Source organism: Phocoena sinus, chromosome 1, assembly GCF_008692025.1.
Source record: "Phocoena sinus isolate mPhoSin1 chromosome 1, mPhoSin1.pri, whole genome shotgun sequence".
Lineage (NCBI taxonomy): Eukaryota > Metazoa > Chordata > Mammalia > Artiodactyla > Phocoenidae > Phocoena > Phocoena sinus.
This window is the reverse complement of record NC_045763.1, coordinates 31,760,960-31,772,802: the sequence shown is the minus strand read 5'-3', so window position 1 is coordinate 31,772,802 and position 11,843 is coordinate 31,760,960. Positions and strand designations below refer to the sequence as shown.

General features: G+C 42.5%; 1 protein-coding gene across 1 annotated transcript; it reads right to left on the bottom strand.

The window, feature by feature from the left end:
* Positions 1-5,612: 5,612 nt before the first annotated feature.
* On the bottom strand, positions 5,613-10,620 carry NDUFS5 (NADH:ubiquinone oxidoreductase subunit S5). The gene is made up of 3 exons (XM_032612352.1): positions 10,487-10,620; positions 8,757-8,974; positions 5,613-5,836 (listed from the first exon to the last, which is right to left on the bottom strand). Exons 2-3 carry the CDS (start codon positions 8,970-8,972, stop codon positions 5,738-5,740), a joined length of 315 nt encoding a protein of 104 aa, XP_032468243.1. The 5' UTR covers positions 8,973-8,974; positions 10,487-10,620; the 3' UTR covers positions 5,613-5,737.
* Positions 10,621-11,843: the final 1,223 nt, after the last annotated feature.

Sequence of the window (11,843 nt, the reverse complement as noted above, 5' to 3'; positions counted from 1 at the left end):
AGTGGCCACTTTAGATTGATTTCACCTGTGATTAACCTAAATGCCAACTTTCCTAGGTGCTGCTTTTTGATCTTGTTAGAATTTGAGCTGGGAAGGTGTTGGCTGCACTTCTAGATGTTTGGGGTTCATCTTTAGAGTCAACTCTGATAGGGTCCCAGAATGTAATCACCCCTGAGAATGTGCACAACTACGTTATTTAAGCTTGTCAGCGATAAATAATAAACCTCCTCAGCATTAAATCCAGAGGAAATACCCTTCCTCTCTTCCAGGATTCCAAGCAAGAGTCATTCATTGGCTCCAACTGGGTCATGTGCCTGCTATGGATCATTCTTGAAAATATAGTAAGGACAGAAAGCAAAATTCATGAACTACGTGCACAATTTGCTGCCATTTGTTTAAAAAAGGGCAAAGAAAATGTGTGTATGTATGTGTAGACACAGAATCTCTAGGATACTCAAAACACTGATTGCCTCTAGGGAGGGGAACTGGATGCCTGGGGAAGATTTTTCATTATATATCCTTTGTACTGTTTGAATTTTGAGCCACATAAATTACCTATTCAGAAAAATTAAATGAAAAATTGAAATGCAGTTGCCAAAATATTTAGTGGTTTCCCTTGTGGCAGTCAGGGTTAAAAAGCAGAGGCCAAAGAAGTTATGAGTCCCATTTACCAGAGTGAAGAGAGGGGGCAAGGGCAGCAAGTAACTTAGTGTTTAATCATCAAGAGCAAAGCACCTCACAGCTTTCTCTCCCTCCTGACCCCCCAATCTCAGTCCTATTCTAGTCCAACGTAGTTGTTCAAAAAGATACAGCCCCAACTCTGCTTGTTCTTATTCAAATGCTTAAAGAACAGGGGTCTTGGAGCTGGCTCCTTGCTTTCACCAGTTCATAACACTGCTGTCCTACTTTCTCAAAAAAGCAATTAAGGCACAAAGTTTGCTAAATACACAAAGACAAGAGGCAATGTTGCTTATCCTAGAGCTGTGTGTTTACGGGTATCTGATGTAAACAAAGGCTTCTGATATTCTGTAAACACATCAATGCAATGCTTTCCAACAAACACAACTAAGTGTTCTCTATCACTCATTTTTTACCTTTAGGTAAATACAATCTTGTGGGATTTCCGTTCATTCTACAACCCAGAGCTCAAGAATAAAAGATATCTTTGAATGAAAGAGCATGTACCTACCTTAAGACTTGATTAACATTCTACTTTCCTCTCTGGCATTTCCAACTGGCCTCTGCTTTTCCATAAACATGTATGCACCTAAAGCCATTTGGGGCTTTAAAACTTCAGAAAAGTTTGTGTGTTTAAAGCACAGTAAAACAACCTAACACAGGGCCACAGCACACGATCTTGCTGGAAAGCCTCCAGCTTTACTCTCCATTGTGACTGATTAATGATTAGTTTAAGAAAACTCTGCTTAGGGCTTCCCTGGTGGCACAGCGGTTGAGAGTCCGTCTGCCAATGCAGGGGACACGGGTTCGTGCCCCAGTCTGGAAAGATCCTACATGCCGCGGAGCGGCTGGGCCCGTGAGCCATGGCCGCTGGGCCTGCGTGTCCAGAGCCTGTGCTCTGCAATGGGAGAGGCCACAGCAGTGAGAGGCCTGCGTACCGCAAAAAAATAAAAGAAAAAAAAGAAAACTCTGCTTGGCTAACACAAGGAATAAGCAGGGCCCGCTCAAAAGCCAAATTCCCTATTTCCAATATTGAGACTAGGACACAATGTACTTTCCCTTTTGAGGAGAACTTACATTCAAGCCTTACAGCTGACATTTATGACTCAAAATGCTGTAAGGCTAACAATGATCCATCTGAAAAAACAAAAAAAATTGCAAAAACAATTCCATTTAAAATAGCAATCGCAAAAAAAAAAAGGAAGAGATGGTTTTGGGCTTCCCTGGTGATGTAGTGGTTGAGAGTCCGCCTGCCGATGCAGGGGACACGGGTTCGTGCCCTGGTCTGGGAGGATCCTACATGCCACGGAGTGGCTAGACCTGCGACCCATGGCCGGGGGGGCCTGCGCTTCCAAGCCTGTGCTCCGCAACAGGAGAGGCCACAACAGTGAGAGGCCTGCGTACCGCAAAAAAAATAAATTAATTAATTAAATAAAATAGCATCTAGGGCTGCCCTGGTGGTGCAGCGGTTGAGAGTCCGCCTGCCGATGCAGGGCACACAGGTTTGTGCCCCGGTCCGGGAGGATCCCACATGCCGCGGAGCGGCTGGGTCCGTGAGCCATGGCTGCTGGGCCTGCACGTCCGGAGCCTGTGCTCCGCCACGGGAGAGGCCACGGCAGTGAGAGGCCCGTGTACCACAAAAAAATAAATAAAAATAAAATAAAATAGCATCTAGGGGCTTCCCTGGTGGCACAGTGGTTAAGAACCTGCCTGCCAATGCAGGGGACACGGGTTCGAACCCTGGTCCACGAAGATCCCACATGCTGCAGAGCAACTAACCCCATGCACCACAACTACTAAGCCTGTGCTATAGGGCACACAAGCCGCAACTACTGAGCCCACATGCCACAACTACTGAAGCCCGCACGCCTAGAGCCCATGCTCTGCAACAAAAGAAGCCACTGCAATGAGAAGCCCGTGCACTGCAACAAAGAGTAGCCCCAGCTCGTTGCAACTAGAGAAAGCCCACGGGCAGCAGTGAAGACCCAGAGCAGCCAAAAAAAAAAAAAAGAAAAAAAAATAGCATCTAATAGCTAGTCAACAAGGACCTACTGTATAGAACAGGGAACTCTACCCAGTACTCTGTAGTAAATTATATGGGAAAAGAATCTGAAAAATAGATATATGTATATGTACAACTGAATCACTTTGCTGTACACCGCCACTGTAAATCGACTATACTCCAACATAAAATAAAAATTTTAAAAATAGCATCTAAAAAAATGCTTAGGAATTAACTTAAGGAGTTGAAAGGTTTGTACAATGAAAACTATAAAACACTGCTGAAAGAAATTAAATACATAAATAAATGGAAAGAAATCTCATGTTCATGGACTGGAAGACTTACTAAGATATCAGTACTACCCTAAGCAATTTACAGATTTAATTCTGTCCTTGTCAAAATCCCAATTTTTTTGCATAAATAGAAAAACCCATCCTAAAATTCATATAGGATCTTAAGCAACCCTGAATAGCCAGAACAATCCTGAAAAGAACAAAGCTGGAGAACTCAAATCAGGAGGACTGTTGACTTTGAAACTTATTACAAAGTTACAGTAATCAAAACAGTGTGGTGCTGGCATAAAGACAGAAACATGGACAGACAGAACAAGAGTCCAGAAATAAACCCTCACACATATGGCCAAATGACAAGGGTGCCAAGATCATTCAATGAGGAAAGAACAGTCTTTTCAACAAATGGTGCTGGAAAATCTGGATATCCACATGCAAAAGAATGAAGTTGGACCATTACCTAACACTGTATTTTTAAAAATCAATTCAAAATGGGCCCATGACCTAAAAAACATAAAACTTGGAAAATATAGGGCAAAAGCTTCACAACATTGGATTTGGCAATGATTTCTTGGATATGACATTAAAGGCAACAAAAGAAAAAATAGAAAATTGGACTTCAGGAAAAAATTTTTTTAAAACCCCAACTCAATTCAAAAATGGACAAAAGACTTGAATACACATATATCCAAACAAGATATACAAATGGTTGATAAGCACATGACAAGATTCAACATCACTAGTCATTAGGGAAATGCAAATCAAAATTACAATGAGGACTTCCTTGGCGGTGCAGTGGTTAAGAATCTGCCTGCCAATGCAGGGGACATGGGTTTGATCCCTGGTCCGGGAAGATCCCATATACCACGGAGCAGCTAAGCCCATGCACCATAACTACTGAGCCTGTGCTCTAGAGTCTGTGAGCCACAACTACTGAAACCCACACACCTAGAGCCCGTGCTCTGCAACGAGAAGCCACTGCAATGAGAAGCCCATGCACCACAACGAAGAGTAGCTCCTGCTCGCTGCAATTAGAGAGAATCCGCACACAGCAACGAAGAGCCAACACAGTCAAATAAATAAATTTAATTTTAAAATAATTTTTAAAAAAAAACTACAGTGAGATACCTCACTTCCATTAGGTGGCTATCAAAAAAACCCAGAAAATAACAAATGCTGGTGAAGATGTGGAAAAATTAGAACTCTTCTGCAGTACTGGTGGGAATGTAATTGAAAGCAGGGTCTCAAGGAGATATCTGTACACCCATATTCATAGCAGCATTATTCACAAAAGCTAAAACATGGAAGCAACCCAAGTGTCTACTGACAGATGAATGGATAAGCAAGATGTAGTATATACATACAATGGAATACTATTCAGCTTTGAAAAGGAAAGAAATTCTGATATATGCTACATGTATGAAGCTTGAGGACATTATGTTAGATGACATAAGCCAGTCACAAAAAGGCAAATAGTGTATGATTCCACTCATAATGAGGTACTTAAGAGTAGTCAAAATCATAGAGACAGAAAGTAGAATAGTGGTTGCCAGGTGCTAGGGGGAAGGAGGTACAGGGAGTTATTGTTTAATGGATATAATTTCAGTTTTCCAAGATGAAGAGTTCTAGAGATGGATGGTGGTGATGGTTGCACAACAACGTGAATGTACTTAATACCACTGAACTGTACACTTAAAAATGGTTAAGACGATATATTTTATGTTATGTGTATTTTAACACAATAAAAAATAGTTTAAGAAATGCTGCAAGATATCTGAGGTTTCCATTATATTCTCAACACTTACATTAATTTTCTAGGGTTCACACCTTCCCTTCTACATCTGGAAACATGTTTCTAAGGACTCCCCTGGTGGCTCAATGGTTAAGAATCTGCCTGCCAATGCAGGGGACATGGGTTCAAGCCCTGGTCTGGGAAGATCCAAAATCCTGTAGAACAACTAAGCCCGCGTGGCACAAATACTGAAGCCCGAGTGCTCTAGGGCCCGTGTGTCGCAACTACGGAGCCCGTGTGCTGCAACTACTGAAGCCCACATGCCTAGAGCCTGTGCTCTGCAACAGAGAAGCCACTGCAATAAGAAGCCCGCACACTGCAACGAAGAGTAGCCCCCGCTCGCCGCAAGCAGAGAAAGCCCATGCACAGCAACAAAGACCCAACACAGCGAAAATAAATAAATAAATAAAATAAAAACAAAAACCAAAGAAAACATGCTCCTAACCGTGCCAGTTAGAAGTACTAATATACCACTAATGTATAACACACAACACTGATGGCAAATTGAAACAATGGTGTTGCCTCTTCAAAATGAGGTTATCTGAACTTGGCATTTTCTTAAAGCCTTAAATTTACACTTCACGGACCTTAGCGTAAACACACAACCACCCTCTGTACTGCCTCTCCCTCCCGGCCCAAGTTGGTGCTTTACAGAAAATAAACCAGAATCAAACACTGCAACTTCTTAAATGAGTTACCATATTTAAAGTACCTACATAGTAAGCGTTCGTTAAGTGCTGCTTATTATTCCCTAGATGCTAATTTTTAAGAGAAACGCATTTTCTCAAACTTAAAAAATAGGTTGCAACCTCAGTACAGAGAAGTATGATCCAAGAGAATATAGAACAAATAGGAGAGAGCAATCCTTTATTTTTAGACACTTTCACAAAAAGGTTTTCAGTACGTAAAGTTTCCAGCAGAGAAGAGAGAACGTGAAAATCAGCCTCCAGCCACCGGCAGCTGCTCGGCTCAGGGTCAAGGATCCTCCTTGCCCAGGTGCTGAGGTGGAGGTGTGTACTTCCCTTCCTTTATTAGCTTATCCCGCTGCCTCTTGATGGCACTCAGACGTTTCATCTGTCAAAGGAAGAAAGTATTTAAACTTGGGGGAGATATGCACTGGAAAGTGAGGGCTGGAGAAGCTGAATAAAAAATTGGTTTCATTTTTAAACTATGGAAGTCTTTCATCCTAGAGGGCCTCTGGGATAAATCCCTTCTTTAAAGAACACATTTCCCAAGCTTTTAACAAATAAATTTCTGGTATATATAATAATATCTCCTTGAAAACTAATAACTAAAATGTTCCTATGATATAGAGGAATACAGGTATTTACAAAAACAATACAGATCCAAAGGCTTTAAGAGGTATACTTGTGCATATTAAAATCTTTTAAAATATTAAAAGCTGAGATCATCTCACAGCTTATATATTCCTGACCTCTCTATGTGAAGGTGGCACTGCTGCTGGTGACTGTTCACTGGGTATGAATGAAGCAGAAATAGCCAAAGAGGTCTCTGGACCACACTGAAAGAAAGACGTGGTATGTGCTCAGCTACTAGTCACTCGGATAGGCAGAGCCTTGAGTTCTGCCTCTTCTCCTCAGTAGGACATTCCCAATAGAGGAAAGCCATGCTATTCAAGATTATATGAGAACCCTAATTCATGGATTCTGTGACATGGAAAAGACTTACTAATCCTGACTGCACTATTCCGTGGCTCAAAACCCAACGGCTTTCATCTTACTGAGAGGAATAGCTGACTCCTTCCCTGGAAGGACTTAAAAAGCCCACATCTCTGACTTTATCTCTTAATACCCTTCTCCTGGCTCTCTGCTCCAGCTCAGAGACCCTTCCACTTGCTGTTTCCTCTGCCCGGAACATTCTTCCCTCATGTGCATGTGGTTCACTATCTCAAAGTCTCTGCTCAAATGTCTTCTATCACTGAGCTCTTTTTGTAGCACTCTATTTAAAAGAGCATACATGCCTTCTCCTGCTTCCTATCCTTCTGTTTATTTTCACCACCGCACTTACCAACACCGGACACACTATCTTCGCTTGTTTGGAAATTTTCTGTATCCCACCGCTTACTGTCACCCCCACCCCTGCCCCACTGTCCTGCATATAAGCTCCATTAGGGCAGAGACTTTTGCTTACTGCTGTATTTCCGGTACCTGGAATAGTTCCTGACAGAATAGGTGATCCAATAAATATTTTTTGAGTGAATGACTAGGTTTTCACAAAGGCATGAAGAGGTAGTATGTTCAATTAAACATCCCATGAACTTTAAAGAATTAGTTAGGATGTAACTTCAGTAGGAAAAGAAACTCTAGGTATCCTAAATACTAACATAAACAATAATCATTTTAAAAACTGTATTCTTAACATTTCTCTATTAAAGAGTCTCCCAACAGACTAGTCATGGCTGAGCTATCACACCATCATATGTCACATCTTTCTTCCACCTAGAACCAATCACCACTTGGTGTTCTGGATACAAGCACAGGGTCTGGAACCAGCACTGCCAGGTTCATATGCCATTTCCACCTCTTACTGGGCTATATGACCTTAGGTAATAGCCTTAATATTTCCCTGCTTCAACTTTTTAATCATACAATGGGGAAAATAAACGTAATGCATCTCACAGGAGATTACTGTGAGAAATATATGCATTATTACATTCTAAGAACTTAGAACAGCGCTTGATTCTAATTCCTTGATTCACTAGCTTCTTCACTTAGATGACCTCCAAAATGGTAACGTTATCTATTCATAAACGCACAGGATGAGGAGTGACCTTAGAGTAACACTTTATATTTCCAGATAAGGAAACCAAGACTACAAGAGAAATGACTTGCTCAAAGTCATGAAACTAGTAGTGGCAAAACCAGCATCAAAATCAAGCTCTCCAAACTCCCAATCTAATGTTCTTCCCGCCTCATCACACTGTCTCTTCTTGGTGTTAATTTTCCATAATGAGTAAAGTCTTAATCTGAGCAAGGAATAAGTGGGGCCCGCAGAAGACAAGTTAAGACACACTGAACTAAATAGCTGGTAGGTGGCCAACCGTGACCCACTCCTCGTCCCTCAGTAATACTACAATATTACTCGATGATCAATATTCCTTTAGAGATCAATACAAAATTATTACCTGACACCCCTTCATTCCTTCCAAATTTAGCTTCACATAATCCAAATGCCAAGAGCAGATTATAAAAAACAAGAAATTTTAAAATTTTGATACAGATAACTTTGAGAAACATTTAAGTGAAAATCTAAATTGTATCCCTGAACCCCAAGGAGTTAAAAGTAATAAAAACATTTATATTTGTTATATCTGGAGCACAGAAATAGGCAAAATGATGGCCCACAGCCAAAGATTTCTTCTCTAAGGGAGAACAGGGCCCTACATGTTCTGCAATTCATTCAACTCTTGAGGAAGCAGACACCATGCCCTTAACCTTTTTTTGCCCCCTGCATTTTTGGTCAGGCTCACCTAAAGCAATCTCATTAACACCTCCATCCTCCCCAGAGTAGAAATCAATCCAGAGATTGTTTTATCAGTTTCAATGTAATAGATCTACAGAATTTTAATCTCTTCCCCAATGAGGATTGGATATATATATTGGGTTGAAATATATTCACCCAAAGATTTTCAAGGACAAACACCCCAATGCTGGTTGGTATTCTTTACTTTATAGTCTACGCAAAAATGGAAATATACACATGAAATTTCTAACCTGGTGGCTGCAGCAGGGTACAATGCTAAGGAAAATATGTGAGAACATTAGGAAGAACACTGAGGAATAAGAGGCCCTTGTCAGATCTGAAGGTTTTTAACTTCCTTGACATGGTACCTAAGTATGGAAGGAGTTTCACCACAAAAGTTTTGCCAATTCACATTGGGCAAACTAATGCCCAGTGACCAATTAAAAATACTTAAAAGTAGTCCCAAAGAAATGAGGAAGTAATTCAGTGCCTGTCTCCATCACTTCCTCACCGTTTTCTGTCGAAGTAGACACTCTACGAAATCATCATATTCTATCTTGCACTCTTTCTCCGCGCGAATACCACCAATACCATGTGCGCACTCTATCCATTCTTTTTCAAAAGCATGGCATCGACCTGGAATCTTGTTTGGCTGCTCAGCACTCTGGATTGTCATCCAGCGGTCTAAGTCAAGACCCAGCCTTTTCTGCACATCAAAGAAAGGCATGGCTGAAGTGGAAGAAAAAGAAAGAATGCCGTAAAATTGCAATCAAATGAGAAACTTCTGAGAAAAATGAAGTAACTTAGATACATAGCTCTCAAGAAAGCTATTTCATACTATTCTCCCAACTACTTCTCCTCAAACTTTTTCATTAGACAGGTTCTTCCAGTTTATGGTAGATGAGCAATTTCTGTGCTTTCACAAAACTCAAGGAAAAGACAACTAGAACTAAAAAACAATGCATTAAAATCCTCTATACTGATAAGGTCATTTTTATCAAAAGTTTAAAAAAGTGTTTATATTTTGACTCAGTTATCCCAATTCTTTGAGATAGATCTGAAGAAATAACTGAAGTAAACAAAAAAGCACAAGCATGAAAACATTTCTTTACATTTTCCGATCCATATAATTTAGATGACACTTCTAAGAAGCCATCCTGAAATGGTTATGTCCCTCCTGTGTTAGCACAGCATCATCGACTTTTCATAGTACTTCCCACACCCCTGTAATGCACTATCTACATGAATGCCTCCCCCATTGAACAATGAGTGCCTTGAGGGCAGGGACCAGGTAGGAGCTCAGTAACTGTTGGGAAAAAAAAAAAAAAAGAATTTCAAACAACTTTAAAGTGCAACAATAGAGAAATGGATAATCAAATCTGGTACCTATCTGGTAGAACATGAAGGGAAAAGAACACACATGAAACATACACTTGAATATTGAATGAAAAAAAGGGGGGATTACAATAATGCCCCCCAAAAAAAACTTCTGCAAAAGAAGACTGGAAGGAAGCACAAAAAAGGGTCAATAGTTACCTATGAGTGGCAGATTTACAAATGAATGTAATCTAAAATTTTTCTACCCATTCTTTCAGTCATTTACTTAGTAATAACGTTCCAGACACTGGGATGGGGAGGAAAAGCAGTGCAACCTAAGCACAAAAATGAGGACACACACGTGGAATTAGGAACCCAACAGAAAAGCATAAGAGGTAGAGCTCGAAGTAGGAAGCACCAATTCTGCCCATGAGACTGGAAAATGCCTTTGAGATGGGTGGCGCTTGCCAAATGAAGCTCCGTGAGCAGAGTATTCCAGTAGGGCACACACAGCACGAGTTACAGCCGGAGGTGCTGGGTATGTCTGGGGGACACTGAGCACCCAGACGTGGCTGGAGCGCAGAGTGCATGTCGGGAAGAAGAACGAAACGAGCTTAAGAGGTTGACGGGGCCCAAATCCCGCAGGGCCATGCAAGCCGGGACAAGGAGCGTGGACTTCAGGTTAAGAAACAGAAGGCCAAAGTATGAGTCCGCCACAAAGCTACGTTAACCTGGAGAGAGAGCCGAGAGAGGCGCGGCCTACAAGCTTCGATGACACTGGCTGTGTGGACCAAGGGGCCTGGAAAAGCAGAAAACACGGCCAGGGAGAACGGACACCCAGCAAGCCAAGAGGAAATCTGTTAAAGAGATCTCGGAAGGAAGCTCCTTAGGCTTAATCGTCCCGCAAACAAACGCAGCCCCTACCGTCCAGCAGCTGTGCCCTTGACTCCTTGCTGACCGCCGTTACTAGAAGATCCTCAGGCGACAATGAGGCCTGCCGCAAAGGAAGCCCGCAGCGCGACGCTTGCAGCGCGACGACGGGAGCCGACCTGCCTTCCGCAGTCGCGCCCTGGAACCATAGAAACCAAGCCTGTCGATCTGCGCCTGCGCGACCGGCTGAGTTGGCCTCCAGAGGCTGCGGATAAGCCGACCTTGCTTAGACAACTGAGTAAGAGGTGGCCCGGGGGTTAGTGATTTCCTGCTGCCTCCTCATGCTGTACCTTGGATTCTCACGACAGCAGTGATTGGTGAGGGACTTAACCAAGGGAGCCCCCCTCATCCCCCTCCAGTAGCGGTTAAGCTCATGGAGTGTGGACCCACCCAGGGTGGGTTCCAATTCTGGCTCCGCCACTTCTGTGTCAGCCTGGAAAAGTTTCTTAACCTCACTGTGCCTCGGTTTCATCTTAAGATAAAAAAAAAAAAAAAAAAAAGATAAAAATATCTTAAAAGACAATAATGGTACCTACAGAGTAGGATTGCTTTGGGGATTGAATGAGTTATATTAAAGCACTGAGGCGTTTCCTGGCACGTGGAAAGCGCTCTAAGGCAATTGCAGTTCTTTGATGTCGCAGTCTGTTTTTACTTTGCGGATTCGGGAAAGTCGTCAGAGACCTCCTCTGTTTCAGAAACTCCTAAGGCTCCCTTTGATTACAGCAGGGGCTCCGAAGTGATGGTGGAGGGGGAGGGGCTGGGGGGGAGGTAACATAGGCAATGTGTGATATGATACGTTGCGGGAGTGGGAAGAAAATACTAGAATATTTCTAATTTTTGTGTTTTTTAACTTCTTGTTTGTGTGTTAATGTTTATAAAGTGCATAATATTACATTAGTTGTACGTATAAATAACTTGTAAATATTTATTTTGGGGAAGTTTGGGCCGAAAACTTCTTTTCCTTTTTTTCCCGCTGGAGACAGGAGGTTTTATTGATGCTGATGGGAGTAGGTGGGGCCCCCTGGAGCCCGGAGGGGGTGGGGGTGGGGCCGAGTCAGTCTGGATGCAAAAGGCCTGAGCACTCGGGGGTTGGGGGGTAGGTTAGGGCACATTCATCTTAGGATTCTATGGCTCCTTCTCTGGGGAAGGGAGAGAGTATCTTGAGGGGGGAGCAATTTGAAGAGCAGCGAGGGAGAGATTAGGGATGGCTGAGAGCTCCTAACCTGAGAGAAGTCACCACAGTAGGCAGCAACATCTGTGTGGAAAGCTGGATCAACTGGTCAGTAGAGGAAAGTGGGGAGGGGGCGCTGGGTTGGCTTCTTGGGGAGGGGTCTGACCTTGGCCTGGGTGA

Excerpts from the sequence above, each read along its gene's own strand:
- NDUFS5 (XM_032612352.1), bottom strand. The coding sequence starts at position 8,972 with ATGCCTTTCTTTGATGTGCAGAAAAGGCTGGGTCTTGACTTAGACCGC. Across the intron at positions 5,837-8,756 it reads GTCTACTTCGACAGAAAACG|ATGAAACGTCTGAGTGCCAT; the intron begins GTGAGGAAGTGA and ends TTCCTTTGACAG.